At 34.2% G+C, this 24,694-nt stretch overlaps 3 protein-coding genes across 3 annotated transcripts in view; 2 read left to right on the forward strand and 1 right to left on the reverse strand.

The window, feature by feature from the left end:
* The window catches only part of LOC106637852 (uncharacterized), a 144,893-nt gene that overhangs the window by 90,428 nt on the left and 29,771 nt on the right, over positions 1–24,694 (forward strand). The window contains exon 3 of the mRNA XM_089594808.1: positions 22,140–22,218. Within this exon, the coding sequence (XP_089450934.1) occupies positions 22,140–22,218 (79 nt within the window). The remainder of the gene's footprint in view (positions 1–22,139; positions 22,219–24,694) is intronic.
* On the reverse strand, positions 1,375–1,781 carry LOC106637867 (histone H2B.1/H2B.2). Its single transcript, XM_014350833.2, has one exon. The coding sequence runs from the start codon at positions 1,747–1,749 to the stop codon at positions 1,375–1,377; it is 375 nt and encodes a 124-aa protein (XP_014206319.1). The 5' UTR covers positions 1,750–1,781.
* On the forward strand, positions 2,029–2,480 carry LOC106637859 (histone H2A). Its single transcript, XM_014350822.2, has one exon. It carries the CDS (start codon positions 2,073–2,075, stop codon positions 2,448–2,450), a length of 378 nt encoding a protein of 125 aa, XP_014206308.1. The 5' UTR covers positions 2,029–2,072; the 3' UTR covers positions 2,451–2,480.

Below are 24,694 nucleotides of genomic sequence, written 5' to 3' on the forward strand. Positions count from 1 at the left end.
TAAGTCATTTTTTTTTTTAAATTAAAATTATTTAAAAACATAAGTTGGTTTGTTTTTCTTTTGCAAAGTAAGTTCCGATTTTTTAGAGGCATTTTGTGATGGCTCATAATACGTTATATATTACATTTTTATAATATTAAAGTAATGAATAGTTTTTATTTTTTACTATTTATTACTACAAAAAATTTACATTTTTTGATTCCTGCTGAAACAGCTCTTAAAATATAACGTTACAACTCCTAATGAAATCGTAAAGTCAAAATTACGTCACCCTAAATGGAAATTTAATTTCAAACATCTTTTTTTTGTGGGGCTGTCAGTTCCAACATGGCACTTAAGCATAAGTACATTAGGAATTAAAAAAAAAAAAATTTAATTGTGCAGCTTCAACGTACATGATCCACACAAGCTTGTCTGTATTGTTTCATATGGAAGCCAGAACCTTGTTGGATTCACCAGACAAACCTGAAGTTTACCAACTGCAACAAACCTCGAACCTTTAAGAATCGGTCTCCTAGAAGCCTAGCAAAAGAATATGAAAAGGGGAGGGAAAAAAACATCGGAAAATATGCGGAGATTGATGGATGACTTGCTTTTTCAGGGATGATTTTTTTTTTTTTTTTTTTTTTTTTTTTTTTTTTTTTTTTTTTTTGTTTGATGGAGCGGGGAGGGGAAAATCTTCATAGACACCCCAGCTAATCCGGTGGTAGTGTCGGATTCACCCGGTGTGCCTACCGACTAAAAACTAACCTCCCCGCATGGGACAGGTCCGTGAGGACCACTCCCCTAGAAGACAAAAGGGCATAAGAGGAGAAAGAAAAAGGAAAATAACGGAGAATTTCGGAGGCCGACTCGCTCTCGAAGAGATGAGAGGAGGGGGCACTTACGCATCTGGGCGAAGCTCGAATCTTGGCTTTCGCCGGAATAGAGTTAGAGAAGCTTAAATTTTGTGTTATTGTATGTTCGTGTGTGTAGGAGTGTGAGTCCGCTGGGTATTGTGTAATTAGAAGCGTACTTGTGATTAGTGTGAGTGTTGTATAGGGTTGAGGCCGTAGAGGATACGGCGGATAGAAGGGTGCTCCTGAAGGGAGCGCACGAATTGAAGTCGCGTTCGTTTCGTCGAGATCATGGAGATGGAGATGCATCCGATGGAAGCAGGGGGGATTGAAGACCTAGAGTTTCAGGGATGAAAGAAGGGGTACCCAGTCTTAAAGGCGCAACCAAAAAAATGAGGCTGTGACAAGGGCAACATTATTTGTTTACTCTAAGGGGTTGTTCAGTAAGGCATGGAGCTTAGAGTGATAAATGGCAATAGTTGTTTACATTGAACTATTTTGGGGCCCTGAGAAGGGCCAGTTGTTTTCGTGAATTAATTTACTTGGAGCTGGTGTACTTGGTCACCGCCTTGGTTCCCTCAGAAACGGCGTGCTTAGCCAATTCACCAGGCAGTAACAGCCTCACGGCAGTCTGAATTTCCCGGGAGGTGATCGTGGACCTCTTGTTGTAGTGGGCCAGGCGGGAAGCCTCGGAGGCGATACGCTCGAAGATGTCGTTGACGAAGCTGTTCATGATGCTCATCGCCTTGGAAGAGACACCAGTGTCGGGGTGGACTTGCTTCAACACCTTGTAGATGTAGATAGCGTAGCTCTCCTTCCTCTTCTTGTGCTTCTTCTTCTTGTCACCCTTAGTGATGTTTTTAACGGCTTTTCCTGCCTTCTTCACAGCTTTACCAGATGCTTTGGGTGGCATGATGATGCGTAAGTTGTATCGGAGTCTAACAGTGAAGGACAGAGAGATAGTATGCTCGTGCACAGTTTCGACTCTCCTTTTATGAGCGTCGGAACGTTCTCTCCGAAATCCATCCCTACCTTTTCAGAGCCACGAGGCGGCAGTGGCGAGTCTCTCTCGTTTGTTTCGTGCAGCTGTTTTTTTCGTTCTCGAAGAGTAGGGGCATGCTTCGGGAGAGCAGCTCGAAGGTCTATATAACCGGGCTCTTGGCTGCTCCATGGTTATACGGTAATTGTGCAGCGCAGCTAGTCGTTGTCTTCAAGTCTACACCCTCAACTCGAATCATGTCTGGACGTGGCAAAGGTGGTGGTAAGGTCAAGGGAAAGTCCAAGACTCGTTCGACTCGGGCTGGACTTCAGTTCCCCGTAGGACGTATCCATCGTCTTTTGCGCAAAGGCAATTACGCCGAACGAGTGGGTGCCGGTGCTCCTGTGTATTTGGCCGCCGTCATGGAATACTTGGCCGCTGAGGTTCTTGAGTTGGCTGGCAACGCAGCTCGTGACAACAAAAAGACCAGAATCATCCCCCGTCATCTCCAACTAGCAATCCGCAATGACGAAGAATTAAACAAGCTGCTCTCTGGAGTAACAATCGCACAAGGTGGTGTCTTGCCCAACATTCAGGCCGTACTTTTGCCCAAGAAGACCGAGAAAAGCTCGTAGATCATCTAAATTTAATTTTCCACAACTATCAGTCCTTTTTAGGACTACAAGTTTGTTCAAACGTAATTGAATTAATTGAATCATCTAAAATCTGTCCAAAAATTATCGTCATTCAGGCAGTCACGTTACGTTAATAGGGCCGGGTTTAAGGGTGCAAAACACCCTGTTAACCTATTATTCGTTCTTAGATAAGAAAGCAGAGACTCGTTGCGCCCGTGACATTAGTTTTACAAGACCAATGGAGAGAGCAGCCTTCAGCTCTAGCTTCCCGCCAATATTCAGGGTGCATTCCATACACATCTGCCTTTAAAAAGAGTGCGCAACTGCGCAGTAGGCTGAGCGTACTAAGAGAGTACGTTTTACGTTGTGGACTACGTACTCCCTTAGTATACATATCACGGTGTATGCATCCCTTTTTATGGTAAGTTTATACACACTCAGGTGGTACGTGTATTTTATTCTCGATGTGTATACGTGTATATATAAGCGAGCACCATCATCTATATATATGATGTGTCCGTACCTATGGTAAACAAACAGCAGCTTCTGTCACGTACAGAGCGTTTTATTTAGAATTAGTTTTTTTGTGTTATAAAAAATGAAAGAAATCACACATCACTGTAAGAGTCATCAAGACTTTCAGGATGCTGAAATGATTTTGCAACAGCAAAAAAGAAATAAAAAAGTAATTGATGATAACAAACAAAAATTAATTGTATTAAAATGTATTATTAATGATAAGATAATTTATAAAATGGCCAAAGAATCGATATCAATAGAAGTATTAGTAGATGCATATAAAAAAGATCCTACAAATGGCATCACCTCATTATTATCTATGAGTGTAAATAATAAAGTAAAAGTTATTTCAAATAAAAAAATTATTGACGCAATTTTTGATAAAATAAAAAATAATTACAGTTAAAATTTTTCAATGTTCTATTTTATTTAAAAAAAAAATATGTGTAAGTAATCCATAGGAGAACACGATTAAAAAAGAGTTACAAATGACATAAAACTTATGTAAGTACTTGCAGTGTAATTCTGAAATATTCAAAAGCGCGCGCCTTACAAACAACAAGATGGCATCCCGTCATGACCCTGCTAATTCAATGACTTGATCAATACTTTACAAAATATCTCAAATATTTCCAGGCTTACCTATATTTTTGAAGGTACCATCTGAAAGCTGAGATGTTTTTCTATAAAACAGTTACAGTCCTGACATGTAACTCCTCAATTGTTGTTAGAAAATACCGATGTTTTCACGTCGCTCTATGAGAGGCTATGTATAATGTACGAACTTTGAGAGCAAATATCTCAAAATTTTCCAGGGTTAGAGGGGTAAATCAGGACACCGTTGGAATCAGCGTGTTTTTATCTATCAATTAAGCTACCTGTGACCTCCTAACTCCTCCCGCTGGAGCCCCCTTAAATCTTATGGAATAAAAGTAATTCACGTGGACACCGTTGGCAAAATTTCAGGATTTATCCATGCGTGTTAAAAGTAACAGCCAGCGCCAATACGCCCACTATCGACTTGCGCACAGCGAATACCTGAGTTTGCCTCCAAAACGAGTGCGCAGCAAGCTGAGCGCGCTAAGGGAGAGCACAATGGAAATACACGCTAAGGTCCCCTTTGTTGCCATAGCTATGGTTCGAGCACGTAGGTGATTTAAACAAGCAAATTTTACTTTATCAGAACTAAGTGGCTTTCAGTTCCAAAACGTTGATGTAGATTGTATTTGTATTTGATTTCTGAATTCAAATTACTTTGTTTTTTTACTTTTTAAAATCTCTTTATTTATTACTTTTGATTACAGAGTATATACATAATTTCACTTAGTGATTAGTATGCTGTATTGTAATTTTTGTGTTAGTTTTAGGTTCAGCTGTTGGCGCTTTTACTCTAAGTTAATACTTTGTTTTTTAATTTTATAAATTATGAACGATATATGAATGTTACTTATTATGGTTTGTGGGTTTTGTGAAAAAGGATTCGGTAAAAAACACATTAATTTTGTTTGGCCTTACTTATTAGAACTTAAAACTAGGTAGCAAGAGAACTTACTGACTAGCGTATTGCTGCTCCTGATGGTCACTGCGCAACATTTGGTAGGGTAGTTTGTGTTTAATTTTAAATGGTGCATTTTCTTTGTTATAAAATTTAAAATCTGCGAGGGCGTCTGCCTTGTGTAACTGATATTTTTAAAAATTATTGGTGTGATCAAGTACTATTTCTTTGATTGTCTTTATTCTAAGTTGATTCCTAATTTTTTTATTGCTAGTTTTGAGTTCGGCATTAATTATTTTCCTTAGTATTTTATTTTGGATTATTTCTAGTTTATAATAGTTGCTTTCACAAGTATTGTTCCACACCGGTGAATCGTACAATAGCACAGGTCGTATAATCACTTAGTAAATTGATAACTTATTTTTAATTGACATTTTGCTTTTCCTATTAAGTGGGTTGTGTAAGAGCGCTGATGCTGCTTGTCCTTTTTTTCGTATATTTTGGATATGTTTTGTAAATGTAAGACCCTTGTCTAGTGTTACTCCTAGATATTTTACTTGCGTGGTAGGTTTGATTTTGGTTCCATTCATGTCTATGTAAACATTTTTATCGCATGGCTTATCTTTGCGTTTGCTGAATATAATTAGTTCGGTTTTTTTATCGTTAATTTTTATTTTCCATTTTTCAAAGTACTTTTGCACCAGGGTTTTGTGTTTTTGCAGATATTCGACTGCTTTTTTTTGACCAAGAGGAGGCCAGGATCGCTGTATCATCTGCAAATAATGCTGGGCTTGTATTTGTATGCTTCGGTATGTTATTAATGTAATATAAAAAGAGTATTGGTCCTAGGATAGACCCCTGTGGGACTCCAGCATGTATTTTTTGTAAACTAGAATTATGATTTTTGACTGAGACTGTAAAAGTGCGATTTTTAAGATAAGAACAAAGAACTAATTATATATAATGGTATGCCAACCTTACTAAGTTTGAATATCAAACCTTCATGCCACACTGTGTCAAAGGCTTTTTCGATATCTAAAAGGAGCATGGCAGTTGATCTGTTTAGATTATAATTTATTGAGATTTCATTTGTAATTCTAGCGAGTTTTTGTATTGTACTATGATGGTGTTTGAATCCAAATTGTTCTTTTATTATGTTTTTATTTTTTGCTTCAAAGCTACGAATTCTATTTAGTATTATTGTTTCAAAGATTTTGCTGAGAGTGCACAGGAGGCTGGTAGGCCTGTAATTTTGGGGAAAATTTTTTTCTTTTCCAGGTTTAGGAAAGGCCAATATGTTAGCATTTTTCCACGCTTTCGGAAAATATGAATGTTTAAGACAGCTATTAAAAATATATATTAGACATACGATTGCTTTACGAGCAAAGTTTTTTAATATTATATTTTGGATACCGTCCTCTCCTGGGGCCTTTTTTGGTCTTGTATTTTTGATAGCTTTAATTATTTCACCGTAGGAGACAAGCTCTATGGTGTCAGTATCTACGTCGCTATTTACAATGTTGGTTACGTTATTGTTGACAGAATCATCGAAATTTTCTGTGCCGAAATGTTCGGTTAAGTGATGTACCCTTTCAAATTTGTTTGTTTGTTTGTTCCAGGCTGTATGTGTGTTTGCGGTTTTTCCGGCCAATGTAGGAAAATTAATATGGTTGTTGCTGGGTGGCTCGGGTCAAATTACTTTGGTCAAAAACAAATGTATTTATATCTTTTTACACACTTAGGGCGGTTAAGTAAAGAATAATCCAGATCTCGTGTGTATAATCACCTTTCACAATTCATAACTGCGCACTCTACCGTAATACAAAGTACTTAAGAACAGACTCGAAAATTTGTGTGCTCCAGATATTGTAGCATATTCGGACATTAAAAACGTTCAATCCAGAATCATACTTTACATCATGAAATTAATAATTGATTAACTAAATGACTTTCAACGAATCTAACCTACAAAACTTCGTAGTCGTCCGCAGTAATTAGTTCTGGACTTCAACATGAAAGCCTTGTGGGAGGTACCTGCATAGCAATTGCGGTCGTAGTAACGGGTACTGATTTTGTAACCGTGTGTAGTAATACAAGTATTGAAAATACAAACACTCACTAAAACGATTGTTAAAAAAATAAAAATATAAGTAACATTACAGAAAAGTGTTTTAATCGCATAATAGGCTACAGACACAGATAAAATAAAACTGCTTTAATTTACGGCAAAAAATATCGAGAAATGAAAAATTGGGCACAGTTGAAAGTTTTATTGCCAGTAATTGGGTCATTTACCCCCAGAGATAGGCAATATTTTTTATAAAGTTGAAATATATTGAAATACTTTATTTCAGCTCTAATTCAAGCTATTCAAATACTTAATTACTTTATTTAAATTAAATATTTGTAATAAATAATGTGCATATAATTATATTTAAAATAATAGTTTAAATAAAATACTTAAAGAAATATTTTATTTGAAATAAAATACTTCAATCATTAATAACCGTTTCAAAGAATATTTGTACATATACAGTATTTAAACTATATTTCAAATAAAAACATAAAATACGTTGTTATTTTAAAAATCAAAAATAATATTTATTCATCTTCATGACTTTAAATCCAAAATTAATGTATGGAAATACGTGTATGTGTTTTAATATTAAATAAAAGTTAATCGTAGATGCAAAGATAGTGAATATGACAAATACAGAAAAACTACACTTTGTCGTAGACAGTTACGATTTTAATTAAAACATGTTAGAAAAACATACTTGTATTGGATGCAGTTATTGTAATTACTTATCAAACACAAGTGTATTTAATCATGTATTTAATTGAAAAATTAGGAATATAATTAACTGATGAAGTATTTCAAATAAATAATTTTAAATTGAATTTGTAGTTGATTATTTAAAATACAAATATGTATTTCATTAAATTTATTAAAACACTTTTATTAAATACAGTTGCATTTCAACTTCATTATTTAAAATCCATTGACCAATTATAATTGTATTTCAAGTTTTTCGAATTTAAAGCATTTTATTTAAAACTACGTATTTAGTTTTTAAAAATTTTATTTAATGTATCTCGAAAATTTTTAATTAAACGCCATATGTGTTTGTTAAAATAATTTCAAATACTGTAATTAAAATTTCAAGTAATTGTTACTTTATTTATAAAAAATTCGTATTTAATTAATAAAATAGTTATTTATATTTCAAATGAAACAGTATCTGTTTTTCAAATAATAAATACAACTTTGCCCAAGTCCGGTCGTGGACTGTTATGTTTCCAATTCAAATACGTTGAAAAATTATACTTGTATTTGACTCAATGATTACCATTACTTCATCAAATACAAATGTATTTAGTCAAGTATTTAATTTAAATACTTGAAGTATAATTAATTGATAAAGTATTTTAAAAAAATTTTTTAATACAATTGTATTTGTAGTGAATTATTTAAAATATATATGTATTTTATTACAGATATAAATTAAAATACTTTCATCAAATACATTTGTATTTCAACTACAATATTTGACATCCATTGACGAAATACAATTGTATCTCAAGTTTTTTGTATTTAAAACATTTTATTTGAAAGAAAGCATTTAGGTTTTTTTAAATTTTATATACTGTCTTTAAAATATTTCGATTACAACTTGACCAAGTCTGGTAGTATCAAGGCCCTTACCACGGAGCAGTGCCTCATAATACTAGTGTCCATCAATTAAAATGTAATTAAATAAGTTAGAGACCAAAAGAAAGAAGAATTGTTAACAAAAAAAGAGTAGCAAGGCCCTTAAAGATGCAGCAATACCAGTAGCAGTTATGGATTTCACCCATTCAGGGAAAGCAAAGAACCTGCACTTTTGCAGATTGAAAACAATATTTGAAGTTATTCTGTATAGTGCTCTAAATAACTAAAGAATGCGTGGCAGAAAAAAAAATGTAAAAAAAACGTAGACCAAATTACATCCTTACAGTCCAATGCATCTAGGCTGAGTTCAATTCCTAAATGGACACGTTAAATTTCCCATCCAGCGTGTTTTCCAAACACTAAAGAATTATTAAAAACTTACGAGCACAGAAAGCCATTAATCTACTGACTAACACTGCTGTTACTGGGTCCGATGCATAAGGAGGAGAGGTTGATTTTGCCTCCATCGTCTAAGCTGCAGGCATATTCTGATCATGCTACTACTTTTTTACAATGCATATGTGGTCTTTACGATCTAATGTATTGATACGTTGTATTAGCTCTATGCATAAATCTTGAAAAAATTTTTTTTCATTTATTTTCATGTACCCTTGCCATTTGGATCTTGAATCTTTGGTCATCAATTAATCTCTCTCTCCCTGTAACTGTATATTCCATTTTTTGTATTATTTTTTTCATTATGTAATTTACTACTTTACCATTCGAATGTTTCACCCTTGGCATAAATATATGTTTGAAATTAAAAAATCTTTTAAAGTACTGCAGTTGCATAATCTGTACAAGTTTTTTTCATCTAAACTAGGTTGTACTCATTGATGATTAAACGCTGCTTTGCAGATAAGATTTGTTTGAATGTTACAATGTCTTATAAAATACTATAAAATACACATCATTTGATCATGGCCCGAAAATTAAATACGATTGTTTATTTATTTATTTTTTTTGTGGCACAAAAAATGTAGCTAGTTCTCAACCATTGATAAATTAACTGAAATTATCGATGGAATAAATAAATGAGAATTAACAAAATAAAAGTTATAAATCAAAAAGTAATTATTTAATTGAACGCGTGAATTAAAATTTTTTCTAGATGTTATGTATACGTGTGCATTTTCTACCGATTTCATTAGCACAAACCATCAACAACGAACAATAACTGGGTCCCGAAATGAAATGTAGATATTCAAAGTATAAATTTATGTGCAAGTCATAAAATGAAAAGAATGATAAGATTTAAACTAAAAAAGGAGAACCCATTACTTAGTAATTTTGGTCTACAAAACTTCAAAAATAGACATACATGCATAGAAATTTTTTAAAAAGAGGAACAAAATTTCATTAAGTTAAATGTTTTATACTGTCTTTTTTATACGTCTCTGCTCATATAAATTTTCTTTTTTTTTATTATCTTTCTATTTTTGCGTTTCTAGCTACGTTCTATAGAGTCCAGTGGGTCCATTCTGTACAGTCACTCTTTTCTCTATATTTGTGTAACCGTGTGCTTTATCACATCTTGGCTCAACACAGAGCATAGGGCCTATTCAGCCAAAAATTCGTTTTATGTATTTCTCTCCCATGACCTTTCGTTCTCTTTGTGTATGTATACGAATGCTTAATGTACGTTTAACTTTTCCTTTTTTTTCTATACCTCTCGAGAGTAGGCACAAAACCTAATCCAAGAATCTCGACGAATTCAATTGGCTGTTCAATTTACTACAAATTGAACGCCTGAAAAGTTAAACATCTTTAAATTGTATCCATCCATATGCATACACGAACATATATTTTATAGTATATAACACCATGAGGGGTGAAATATGATACTAAGTAATTTCATAGACATGATTGATTTTTTTTAATATTTAACTCACGAGCGTCATTCAAAAAAATCTAGTCAAGCGTAATAATAAAAATCATTTCTTGGTATGAAAAAAGACCCACAATAAAAAATCAAAGGCAGACATCAGAGCCGGCAAGTAATACTCATATCTTACCCTCTGATTTGTGTGTTTTTATTTCACCCCTCCGTTAAACTCCAGCCCAATTGTTCTTTCTCTCGCTTCAGCCACTGTAATAAATTAGAAGACGCGAAACAAACGATTTCCACCCCTAATACAAATTATAAATTCCCCAAGGCATTATCGGCTCAGATCGCGAGCAGAGGGTTCTCATTTTTATTTCCCCCGACCCTCCACGGCTTTGTTCTTAAAATCAACGCCTTTTACACATCGTACCCAGCCATCCGATAATAATCTCCCTTTCTATGTTCCTATTTTGCGTATCCCTCGATACGATTCCCATTATTCTTGCAGCCAATAAATAAGTGGATCTTTGGTTACCTTTGCCTCTTCCGTTTTAGATTTTAGAAAATTGATAAGGAGTAAGGAAATTAAATGTAACCAGTGTGATAATAAATACGGCACGTGTGGTTGAATATTTCTGCTTTTGATGTGTGTTTTTGTAAAAAAAAAAAAATTATTACCTTGCCATCCTGCAATCGACAAATCGATAATAAATTACTAAATTGAAACCGCAAAAATAACAAATGTCCAGAAAACAGTAGAAATGGAGGAGAATGGAGATATATTACGGGAAAAAAGTAAAAGAAATAAAAAAAAGAAAAAAAATACGGGTAAAAGACCTTGCAGCCGCAAGTTCAAACTCGATAGTATGGAATGAAACACATTGATCGCTCTTGAGCGGTTTATTTTCAGCTTTGGAGTTGGCTCCTTGCGTTTCATTCCGAGCAATTCAACCAAGATTACTCGGTTGCGGTGATCGTCTCCTTTCTGTGTTTTACTGCAGTAAATTATAACGTTTCAGAAGAAAAAGCTTCTTCTTTCTGTTAGTTTGTCAGATATGGCAGTTCTTTTATGTTCTGCTTTTGAAAATAGTACAAGTGAAAAATTCGAATTCGAAATCATTGCAAGAATAGGTTTGACTGTTTTTGGAACCTCAAATAATGAACACATGTAACTCAGTAATTACCGCTTTGACAGGACGAAACAAAAGTCAATTTGGTAAGACAAAGCCACCACATGGACATTCAACGAAAGCACAAGACGTGCCTACGCACGTAGTAGCAAATTACTGTCACTAACGGACGACGCAGTGCGGCGAGACACTACTTCTTCCCCTCTGCCTATTCCTTAGCTCTCGTGGGCCATAGAACACGTCTACAGCCAAGGATTCGAATTCTCAAAAGGCTTGCCACGCTTAAACGACCTTTTTATGCGTCTCTCGCGCGCTACTTCTCCATTCCAAGGCTTAACTCGCGAGCTCCGTTCCTTTGCGTTATAATCGTGACTTCTCGTAATAAGACGATGCCACGCGAAGGAATACACCTGATGAGGATTTATCGTCACGTCGAGGAGTCTTTTTTTCTCTTTCTTCTCGTCCAAGACGTTATTTTCTGATTTTAGTGTATGGATTTTCTGGGCTTTTTTTTATTGCATCTCCCGACCAGACAAAATATTCCGTCCGTTGGAAAACCCAGTAAATCGAATACACAGCACAATTTATATATTTTTTATGGGATACCCTTAATTACAATTTGTATGCTCTCGGACCTTATAATGTATGGTCATCAAGTCAATTATAAAACAAGTGTATGTACAATGTTCAACAAAATACATCCTCCCCGTTCCTGGTGATCTTACGATACCTTCTTTTTATTTATTGCAATGGCATGTCATTACGAATGGTGCGACCACTAATCAATACATCCACACTCGATATTTTGGAAAAATTCTAGTAAGCATCACTCGCAACTCCAAATTGAAAACACAATAAAGCAGAGTTTAGTAAAATAATTAAGGTGACCAGCACTAACAAAACACTTCTTCAAATTATAACAACATGACACGTCGAAGTGACATTGGGTACAATGACTGGTACAAAGGAAATATAGTGTTTTTCACCTCTTCTGATGACGCCAGGATACAATAATCGATGATAGTATGGACAATTACAGTACAGCTAGCCTCAAAGTGTATATCGTGTCCAGTGATAAACACCTCGCTAACAATCGACTGTAGAAGCGCAGGACATAGGTGTGTATGTCACTTGCATTCTCTCAAAAGCAGGGGACACTTGCAGCGGCCATGCGAATTCACATACACGGAACGACATCTACTCGGAGAATCTGGTCTAATTAATGAACGGTAACGGTGATGGGTGGAAGAGGTGAAAGAGGAGGAAGGAGAACTGTTGGGGTAATTAATAGGCGATGTACCCAAAATTATCGCGTTACAAAGCGACAGGTGGATAAGGTGCTGCGCAAGTTTGATTTTCTCTTTAGTAAGTGCGTGTACTGTATATATGAGTATGTTGGCATTATAGATGGAGGGATTATAATAACCCGTCTTATATACCTTACATCTGCTTTTTTTGCGACCAATGTTGTTGACTCAGTATTTCTATGCGTTTGAACTCTTTGAAGGAGAGACGGACATGGAAGGTGACATTTTTTCGGTGGGATGGTGTTTTATTCTCTACAAAATTTAATTTTCCATTGAAACATATTAATGGTCTTTGAATTAGTTCCTCTGCTTGCTCTTCCAAGTGAGATTTTATAGAAGATCTCATTTTCGACTCAAAATCACGTCTAGTGGATAATGTGCCATATTGGACGAAATAATTTATTCAAACGTATATAATACCGTAAGAGTCCGGTTTAGAACAATTGTAACAATATCTTAATAATGAATGTAGCTTACACCCACATTTTTTAAACAGAAGCAGTATGAAAGCCTAAATAAACTAAGAATTCTATTTATAACTAAATAAAGATGCGTTGACTCTTATAAAGAGATCGTTGACTTATTATTTATTATAATCTTTTGTATAATTTTTTTGATTTGAAACATCGCACAAATACGCCATTGAAAGTTTAGTACACAGCTATCCTATTTTTTTTTTTTCTTTTTTTTTTCAATTACGAGAAAGAGCGTCAGTCTCAAATTTCTCCGTTAGCCACCGACAGCGCTATCCATAATAACAATAAAGTGCTGAAAAAATATTAACTATTCATAAAACAAACCGATATGCATCTAAAAAGAGCATTCAACTTTAATAAATGATAAGTAAAAGTTATTACTTTTTGAAAATGCCTTGATACACATTCAAACGTATCGAGTAACTTCCTATATCAATGAGCTGATTTAAGTAAAAAAATAAGTTATTTTAATATTACTATGAATACACAGTCTTAATTTTTTTTAACGTATTGAGAATTTTCTGATAGCAGAAGGCTAAGCCCATTTTGGAACATTAACGTTTTATCTATTATTTTTTCAAATCGAGACATAGCTTCTTGTCAGCAATTGAAACTTAATTGCGTACGGCTACCAGAATTAACGCTCATCTCACTAACACGAGAATTCCAAGTGGCCATAAAATCGAACAAATTAAAATTTGAGTAATTAAACCAATGTTAATTAATAGCAGTAGAATATCTATCGACAAACAAGAACTAATGAGCTTTCCAACTTTTTATGTACACTGGTGGGCGATACATCACGACTCCCTTAAAAGTCGACTGTAACTGTACATTAGCAAAATTATAAATAAAATGACACTATAATTTCGCGGGACCGCAAGTATCTTGCCAGACAGAGTACGAAAATTCATAAATATTTTAAATACGATTAAATGTATACTTTGACCTTGTACAAAATATACATGCACGTAGTAATAATTTTTACATGAAACCTTTTTATTCGTATAATTTTATAGAGAGGATTCACAACTAAAGTCATTAATTTAACACATTTTTTTAGCAATTTGTAAAGTGATTGCTAGCAGTTATTTTCTTTCTGCCCGATTCCTACTACCGTCTAGTGAGAAGGTACGACAGCAATACTCTGGATCAAGTACACAGAGGTCAAATTAGATACCTAGTCTTTAAAAATATTGACATCAGATCAGACGGTATACAGCCAAAAATAAGGAGTAATAGCAGTGCATGCACCCGCACGTGCGTGTATATGTGTGTGTGGCTTAAGATCCACAGTATATCGATTGATAATACTAATATTTCGATAACAGTCTTTACAACTAATATAGGGGTAAAAAGTCTTATTCAAGTTTGTAAGTGAACTAAGTAGAAATTGTTAAAAAAGAATTTTTGGTAATGTATCTTTCTGTCGTCAACTGGTCCGTTTAAAACTTTTCAACTCGTGATTCCAATAAGTATGTGTTATTAATATCAGCTTACTGAAGTATTAGAAAACACGGCAGTACTGTATGGCGTACAATATTAGTATCGTCCAACAAACGATGGAATCTTACGATAAGATCGTCAGTGATTAGGTGTTTTTGTAGAAACGTAATTAAGGTGGTATATGCTTTCCCAATCGCACAAAGACGTAAAATAACAAAGGAAGGATTGGTAATAACTAGCCTTAGGCTTTTTGATTACATAGTCATTAAACTTTTTCATTTAATTTTTAAATAACTGAAAGAGTCGTGCTTCTTTACCAAAAATTCGATCTTATTGGAGTACAAAGATCGTCTTAACTTTGCGCTTGTTTCATATTGGATTTACCTACCAGTAGCGCGAGGCGAGTGTTAGTGAGAAATCAGGAAAAGCGGGCCTTGTAGGTATGCCAATTACCAAAAAGGCCAGCTATATATATATGCACTATCTTTTTGAGTTCTCGTGAATAATTGTATTATTTTCTCGAGCAGTTTTAAGAGAATGTGAAAAAAAAAAAAAAAAAAAAAAAAAAAAAAAAAAAAAAAAAAAAATTGGAAAAGTAGAAGAACATTAGGAAAAAAAGCTGGTAGCTTTGACTTCTTCAGAAGTGGCATGAAAAAGTGTCGAAACACAAAACGCAGCAACACAGTGATAAAACTGCGCGCTTGCATTGTTTTTCTGTTATCACGCTCGCCCGCCGCAGTGATAATAGGCCGAGGTAGAGTAGGAAATTGAGAAAGAGGCTTCTCCAAACTCTCCGAGCGGCTAATCATTTGTGAGTGCGTGCGTACCTACATTGATAATTAAAAAATACTTATGCTTGGTGCAATTAGCCAGTCAATCAGTCATCTATCTATAGTGCGTTAGTGTTTAACGAGGTGAGTCGTTATCGCAGTACGCCCAACTTAGCGTAGCAACAGAAGCTTTAGTAACAAGTGACCAGTGCAGTGAAACGATTGTTATCCGTTACGACCTCAGGTGTAAACTTAGAAAAATGTCTTGTGCGGAAGCTAGTGAAGTGGTTTGCAAGAGTAGTGCCATCATCGAGCTGCTGAGATGCAAGCCAAAATCTCAACACCGACAGCAGCTACCTCATTATCCGCGCAACGGATATTTAAAAACTGTGATGGGTAGCGGTCTTGCATCTCCAAAATCATTCAAACTCACCGTGCTTGATTTTTATTTTAAAAACGGCAAGCGGAATGAGCGCGCAACCGCTCATAAATTCGATATTCATCGATATCAGCTACAGAAGTGGCTGCAAAAAGAAAAGACTCTTCGCGAGTCTTGTTCTAAGTTGGCCTCAAGCAGTGGAGTTATTGTTTTAACTCCATTGGCCTTGAGTCAAAAATTTGAAAGACTGCAGATAAAATCTGCAAGCTCCACGTCTTCGCTGAAGCGTAGACGTTCCGATGAGGACAGTGGCGAGGAGCATACCCTCGTCCGTCCAAAGCGGATTTGCAGCAGTAGCTGTGGAACGGCCGCAACATACGATGTGGACCAGGGCGAGATACTGAAGGCTTCGTTGCCATTGAGTGCAGCTGAGTCCGGTGCCCCGTCGCCCAACAGCCAAACGCGGAAAAAACTATCCAAAAGTGAAAAAAGTGACAGTCTTGCGTGCCAGAGGCCAGGACTTAAAATTAAAATTCTTGATGTTAGTGCCATTAACAACAAGTTTTCTAGTAAGGCCAAGGCACGTAAGGTTGGCCTAACCCCCAAAAAATGGATGTTGGAAGACAATGACGTCAGAAAACTTGTCAACATCATAAATATAGACAAGTTCCAGCGGCCGGGACCAGTAGAAGAAACACAGGAGCCAGTCGTTGATTATGCGGATGCCTCCGCTGCTTGCCCGCCGACGCCACCCAACAACAGCTCTGATGGACCCGAGCCGGTTTACAGCTCTCCACCTGCTGTTGTGAGGTCGCGGATGTGCCAACTGCCGTCCTGGTATTTACCGCCAGAACAAGACAGTGAAGTGTGCGAGGTAAAGCAAAAGAAAGATTTTTAAGGACATGAACAACCTTTGTTGCGGGGTATGCGTGTGTATATATGTGTGTATGTAAAACTTTATTAAGCCATGCTATATAACCACGTATGGCTTCAAAGATTACTATACTTAGCAATATTTTTAAGTTTACTTGAAATTTGTATGCATAAGAAAAAATAATCTATTTACATTTATTATTATTATTATTTTTATTATTATTATTATTTTTAATTTTTATACACTTTTAATGAAATTGATATCGATTTTAACTTTTACTGCGTGTTTTGGTACAAATTGAAACAAAACAATTTATTAATACTTATCTTCAATTCTTACTTATACTTAACAATTAAAATGTATTTTAATTTATGTTCGTTCAAAATTTTCTGATTCATGTAAATTTAACATGGAATACAATGTAAGATGATATTTATTTTATAAAACTATCTTTAATAATAAGATCATTCCTGTATAAAGTAACTACGTTAAACTGTACAAAATAAAACTTTTGTAAATGACTACTATTTTATTTACTACATCGAATCCATTTTTTCCTACATCCATCTCAGACCTCCTGAGTATCAAGAAGAATTTTTTATAGTTATAATTAAACTGAGTGAAACTGAACCCGCCAAAAAAATTGTGAGACTTTTTGTTTCCTACCATATGGGTTGAAACCAAAGGGGTAATAAATATAAATACGACAGCCTAATTATTTTTAACGATCAAAATCAAATAATAAATAAATTTATGTGTGTAGGATTCGTGAAAAAACAATTTAATTAATCTAAACTTAAATCATTAAAAAAAGGGCGTGGCAAGTTATGTAACGATTTTACAATAATGTTACTACACATCCTTTGATTTATTTGATGTAATGATTGTCTGCAATTTTAGTATGAAGTACTCAATATTATTTAAATAATCCACTAGGTAATAAATATTCAACTGTGATATTTTTAACACATTGTTAATTACACACCCAAAACGATTTTCAACGATGATGCTAAAGCCTCGTTTGATGAAATAGTATTATACCCACACAAACGAGTATAAACATTTTCAAATATACTTTTAAATGTTATGTTACACTTAAACATAAAAACTTGTCAATCTAAAATGAATTTCATCACTTTGCTAGTCTATAAATTATAAATCGTAAGAATTAAAATATGAAATATACTTGTACAAATTAAATTCAACTTGGTGCCAAATTTTATTTGAAATATTCTACACATTGTTCTAAAAATCATGCTACCAAGAAACGTTAGACTTTATGTTTTTAAACTGATTTTATTACTTTGTAAAGCCAAAAATTTGTTGCAAAAATATATGTAATAGAATAATTTAGATAAAAATAATAAGAACGTAAATATGTTAACTTAAAAAAGAGTTTTAACAGTATAGGTATTATAGATTATTACTTCTGCGTAATAGAAAATTGATAGAAAATATATCCTCAACGGTTTCGCGCCAATATTGTTTGAAGAAAAAATGAGAAAAATAGTTTTCATAATGAAGACATGATGAATCGAAAAATTAAATAGTAAACAACTTTTTAAAATTTAATTTTTCGTGGTAGAAAGTGAATAAATTTATTTCAAGACTAGAAAAAGTAGTGAAGGTATATAATTGTAACACATCAAACTTGCTTGCCAATAACTTTTTACTTTTTTTAAAAGGTAGTTTTTATGAGGATATTATAACTTTTCGAGAGAATTTTCATATCATTAACTGGATATTAAATTCAATTACGTTTTTATCTAAACTTTTTCGAAAACTACAATGTGTATGTCTTTAGCACTTTTGGGGCAGGATTTTTTTATAACTGTTTGATCATTTACATGGAACCGTTAATTGTTTTGTCTCAGTAAGTTAGTATAATGTCCTTCTGACATGTAACTATGGTAGAAAATTTCATTTGAAACTTTGTATGTTTTTACCATTAATTGTAATTTTTGATGTAGGCATTTATTTTAAAATTAGATATTTTAGTAATACTGCTACTAAAATCAGCAATTAAGAACTTAGTTATAAGCATAGTATTACGAATTTTAATATCTACTTTTTTTAATTTTTTTTTTATTGGCAGCCATTACTACAGCAGTCATCGATTTCATAGCAATTTCCGATATTGTAATCTGTAACTTCCTGCAATGTACATGATCATAAATATTGTGGAACTAAAAGACACAGTATACAACTAGGTATACCTTCTTGCATTCGATCATTACAGTTATGGCCAAGACATCTTATAATTTCGGTAATCTCATGTTTAAGAGCATTTTGTAATATAAGTGATCGATTACAAAGTTGTGTTATAAACTCTGTCACATCTTGTTGTACCTGTAATGTAAAATGCTTGCCTACGAACTGTCATAATGATAAAATATCAACATTTTTTGTTTTGAAATATATTGTTTGAAAACCGTCTTCACAATATCGTTATAACTATGCTCTAATCAGATCCTTCTTACCGTAGATGAATGAAATAAGCTTTATAAACTAGCGTTAGCATAAGATGAAGCAGAATCTGTGTTTAGTAACCAAAATGTATTCCAAGTACTCTTTTATAGATAGAATTTGCTATTATTGTATTCTTATCTATAGCCTATTTACTATCGTAAACTTTTAAGTTCAGAATTCTTCTGCGATCCGGAGGGATGGCAAAACTATTTAGATCTGGGCGATATTTTGTTCGCAACCTATTGTATTCAAGTGTAGCTGATACGTTTGCAACACAACATGAAGGATCAAATTTTATGAGGTGCAAACCGTTGAGTGTAGTAATTCGAGATGTCGCAACGTACGTTTGTCCATCACTAAAAATACTATTACCTGCTTCGACTACGACATATTTTCAACTCAAACCTTGATTTTTATGAATAGTTATACCGTAACTATTAAAAATTGGGAATTGCTGTCGTGTTATGGGTATTTTGTCCATAACAATAAATTTATATTCCATTCGAGCTATGTCGTATTCTTTACCACTTTGTAATAAAATACGTATACTGATAATGTCGTGCGATCTATCTTTAAGTATAGAAACAACTGAACCAATGGTGCCATTAACTAAGCCTATATTAACATCAATGTTTCTCCTTATCATTATTTTAGAACCAATTTTAATTGTGATAGTACGATCTACACCGCACAAGTTATCAACATCTTCATTTAAAATGTTTACTATCTTTTTCTGCAACTGTTTTGGACATTGAAACGTATCATTAGCAATAAGGTGTATTTCTTCGGAATTAATTGTTAGCATCATGGCTTTATTTAGGATATCACACATTTTTCTAGTGGGTAACAAACAAACTGTATCGACAGGTAGTTTGTGTAAGTAATTACACAATTCTTGGACATTATTCGAATAATCATTGTTGGTTAATTTTAATACTCTTTTTTGTAGAATTTCTACATCAGAGTTTGTCATAAAACCTAATCGAATACGGGATAAGATTTCAGAATACAGTTTATCATTTTTTTGTCGCATATTTATTGTTAATTCATCGTAATCAAATAATTTCCATAAATCAAATGTACACATAGATTTAATGTACTTATCGATTTGCTTTTTATTCATTTCAACAAACACAAAATCTTCACGAACTGGAGGAAGCTGAAGTAAATCTCCGAATACAAGTACGTTTCTTTTTCCAAACCATCAGTCTTCAATGTCAGATGTGTCAAATGTTTCTGTCAACCGCAAATGAATGAACATAAAAGTAATATTGGACACCATTGATATTTCGTCAATTATGATCAGATCAACATTTTCTAAAGTTTGTCTGATTTGTTTTATTGCAGCCTTGGATAACTGTTTAAATTTCGCAGTATCACCATGTTTTACCGGGAGTTGCAGTAGTCTATGAATTGTAAGTCCTTTAATATTATACGCCGCGATTCCGGTAGGAGCTGTAACGGCTGTATCTTTGCCACGGCATAATTTATTCCAGGTAACTAGATTTTCAATAACAAAACTTTTTCCTGTACTCCCAGGACCAGTCACAAATATTTGCAAAACTTTATCGTTAAATTCAACAGTAGAAGTAATTTTATTGAAGACTCTTAGTTGGTCTGCGTTAAATTTTCCAATTGAATTTCGTAACTCTTCATGATTAGTAACTGCAATTTTACCAACTGCTACAAAATCATTCATAGCATTTTTTACTTCAATAGGTACACACCCTTCTGGAATGTCAGCAGAATCTGTTGACGGATCTGCTTCACTATTTTCTATTTGATTTTGAACTAACTTATTCATGTTATCCATAGCCTTTTGTATGATTGCACATTTATCATGATATTTCATAGCATTTGATAAGGAGTCTTGCTCTTTTCTGAATGCTTGTATAAAAGATTCATCAGAACTTTTTAATTCACCTGTATCTCTCCACCGTTGAAATAATAACAAGAGTGAAAAGTAGTACTTCTTTGGTTCATTTACAGGATTAAACTGATAGTGATTTATCAAATAAGCTTTCTTGCGTTTTTTGTAATATAAATCATCTGACAATTTATAATATTCAATCTTACGTTTTGGTTGTTCTTTCGATTTATTAAAATGCCTGGCATAGTCATACAAACATAGAGATTCCAATTCCTTAGGTCTGTTGGGATCGTGATCGTCCACTAACGATTCATAAAATATATCGGTTGACTCTTCTGGAAGATTTTTAATTACATTAAATGGTTTTATTTTTCGATTACGTATCATATTAACGTTTAACCATTTGATCGCTGTATCATGATCAGTAGTATGTAAAGAATTTCCTAAAAGTGTATCAGCTGCTTCAATTGCTCCACATTCTCTGTGATGAAAAGCACGCAAAGAAAATGACCAAAGCATACTGTAATATTTGCTCTGTCAAGTTAAGTCTGCAAATCGTCGAATGAAGCATGTATGCTTTCATACAAGTTTCAATCAACGCAAACGATTCAATACCGTTGCAGGCTACTCACGCATACCGCCCCAACGACAGAACAATGAAACGTACATACGTGTATACGATAGTGTGTATGGTCTCGATTTAATTCCACACAAAGAACCTCCTACCACTTTAACAAACTCCTATCGTAGGCCGATGAGATCAGAAATATTTAGAGTTGGAAACACTTATGCAAGTGTGTAAACGTGGTATTAGAAGTTAAATGTAAACAAAAAGCCAGCAGAGATTAGAAAATTTTTTTTACTGGGATCGCCTCAATACTATATCCTTCCTTCAATGCAAGTATCGAGGATGTGAAGTTATGTTGTTAATCATTACTGTATTTAAAGCAACAACAAAAAATTTAATTTCAAAAAAAAATTGAACACGATCATTTTTATTACTATTCTACTTTCTTTTGAAAATGTAAAAAAATCCTTAAAATTTCCAAAACACAAAATATTCCATGTGCAAATGCGAGGCACTGCACGCAAGGGTTGTAATATTGGCAAATAAACTCGAATCAGAAACAAGGACACATTCAAGCACAAAAGAAAGTAAAGAGCAGTTTGGAAGCTCGTGGTGTAAGCAGAGGTAAGGGTAGAAGGAGAAATACAAAAGGATTAGGCCAGAAAAAAGACAACAGGTTGAGTGGGTTGTAGATAGGGTGAGAGAACTAAGGGTAATAATAAGTCTTTGTCACTCGAGTGTTTAAATACTTGAGTGTAATTAGTGGAAAAAATCTATAAAAAAATATATAGTGGTTGTCTGATCGATCAACTCAGAAGATTGCAAACATTGGTATTTTTCTTGTTTCAGATGTCAATATGGTCGCAGAGCCAAAGCTGCATCAAACAGGCCGCAAACGACAAAACATGACCAAGACAGGAAACGATTGGTAAGCTTTCCTTTTTTTATATTTATGATAATTTTGAAAATACTTTTCTTCTTAAACAAATCCTAAAAAAAACAGGGATTTCGAATAAAACCAGTCCATCTATTTTTTATTTGGTTGTTTCAAGCAGTGACTATAAACGTAACTGTAATTCGACTAAGTAATCCAGAAGATCAATAAAAATCACGCTTGTAGTTTGTGAGAATGATCTGACCAATTTTATGTACAAACAGTTTTAAGTGTAAACATTTAAATAGCTAATGAATAAATTAAAAAATCTACACTCCAGTGATAAATTACGAAAACATAGAAAAAGTAACTGATAACGAAACGAGAATTCAGAAAAGCACAGAATGCACTCAAGTTTTTTCAAGTATAGTTGATGAACTTCAAGTAAAAATGCATTTAACGTTATACAAATTGCAAAAAAACGATGCTTGCCGAATAGCTTTCACATTCGCATGAAAGCGCGTAATTACATCTTCATTCCTGCTGATATACGCAAAAAATGTACGCTCTTTCTCGTTCGTTCCAATTACTAATGCGTATACGTAATTCTTCACCTGATGAGAAAAATAATTACCAAAACCAAAGAAATAACTCGACGAGAGATGGAAGGGAATCAATTAAACGGCTAATTTGATTTTCTTTCATCCCCAGAAATTAGTAAACTTAGGAAATCAAAGTTAGATGAAGGTACGTGAAGTCTCCACTGTACAAGATTCAAATTAATTGGGCCTCTAGCACTGGTCCTGGTACGACCTCAGCTTGTTATTTTCCAACTGTGAGCACGATAATTCTACAATTAAAAACTTAGAGTGCGACACAACAATCCCTCGAGTAAATAGCAAAATTAACCCTTTCCCCTTCAAAAAAAAAAAATAAATAAAAATAAAAAAAAAAGGGTTGGCGACAAAACGAGTTTGCGAACAAAATAAAAGAAAGTTGTATCACGAGTTCTTTAAAAGGACTTTAGAGAGGGAGGGAGGATGGGAATCCCATGAAAAAAAAAGAGCCGAGTAACGACCATCGATCTCACTAAGTCTGTGCGCAAGAGAGCGATAAAACTCTCAGAAAGGGGAAGTGAGCGTGCGATAGTAAGCTAGTGGATCATCGTCCTCGTCACCGTTTCCGCGTCAAAGAGATTTGTAGAGTATCCGCTTTACTATAAAAATGACCAAATCCAATAGAGCAACGAAGACGTGGCACGGATACCGAGATTTATCTCCGCTTCTTCTTTATTCATGACTCCCTCTTTCGCATGCCCACTCATTCGTTTTCCTGCTCACTTTATGTACCACTATTACAATGCTTGATCTTTTATATGTTCTCAAGTGTTTGAAAAATGTATATTCAACATTTTTCATACTTCCAATCAAATAATTGTTCTATGATATACTTTACCGTAAGTTTAATGCTTTGTTTTTACCATTTCTATTTGACATAATATTTGACTGTAACTACTCATATCTTTATAATGGAAAATCCACGATAAACTTAAGTAATTATTGCTAATTATCGATATGAGTGCACCTACTTCTTCTATTATTAATACTAATGTTGTTGTATTTTTCAACCACGTATTATATTTTTCAACCACATATTTATCAATCACGCTTCGTGGGAATATTGCACTCAAACTCCACATAAAAATTATAAAAAAAAAAAAAAAAAAAAAAAAAAAAAAAAAAAAGAAAATGAAAGCCACAGCGAAATAGGGAGTGTCAGAAAGCCATAAACATTTATCTTTTCAACCACACAAGAACAATGTTGATCCACCCTTCTCGCACATCAAAATCCATAATTTCGATCCCCAACCTAATATCTCTCCTTTTACTCAGATCGTACAGACTAGCAGTTACGATAGTTTTCCCGTATCAATGTTATTTGGCAGTAAATCCCACGCCAACACTCGACGTTCAGATCATCCCTTTCCATAACTTTCTTCCCCTTTTCTTTCTCTTTCCCTTGTCTTTCTCTTCACCTTCGTCTTCTTCCAAGAAAAGGTCCTTACAGCGATGGGTGCACAGCGGCGAAAATTGTGCTTTACGCGGGGAACGTGACCAACTCTCTCCTGCTCTTACCTGAACCTTCTTCTACGCTTCGTGGGAATATACAACGAGCACACGTGCATTACCAATTCAAATCGGATTTACGGGGAAGGGACGGTGCAACAGCACCAACAGCGACAGTATATTCCGCAACATCGTTTTGCGAAAAGGGCAAGGTGAAAGATTCCCTTTCCACGTTTCTGCAGGCATGCCTACGTGATATTTTCGCGAAACAGAATGCTACGGGTGCGAATTTTTGCACGAAGGCAGTTGGCGCGTTATCGATAGGAAGCAGCGCGTGGCACGTGAGGTGGGCTTTCCCGATTGAATTTTCAGGTTGCCGGCTATGGTTTGCTGTGAACAAAATTTTTTTTTTATTTCGTGGGTACACAAAATATTTTATTGATATGAAGAACAATTTTTCTTAT

Source organism: Copidosoma floridanum, unplaced genomic scaffold, assembly GCF_036245765.1.
Source record: "Copidosoma floridanum isolate Cflo_tuat_1 unplaced genomic scaffold, Cflo_Japanese_pri ptg000021l, whole genome shotgun sequence".
Taxonomy (NCBI): domain Eukaryota; kingdom Metazoa; phylum Arthropoda; class Insecta; order Hymenoptera; family Encyrtidae; genus Copidosoma; species Copidosoma floridanum.

What these genes read in the sequence shown, in the direction of transcription:
- LOC106637867 (XM_014350833.2), bottom strand. Translation starts at nt 1,749, where the DNA reads ATGCCACCCAAAGCATCTGGTAAAGCTGTGAAGAAGGCAGGAAAAGCC.
- LOC106637859 (XM_014350822.2), top strand. Translation starts at nt 2,073, where the DNA reads ATGTCTGGACGTGGCAAAGGTGGTGGTAAGGTCAAGGGAAAGTCCAAG.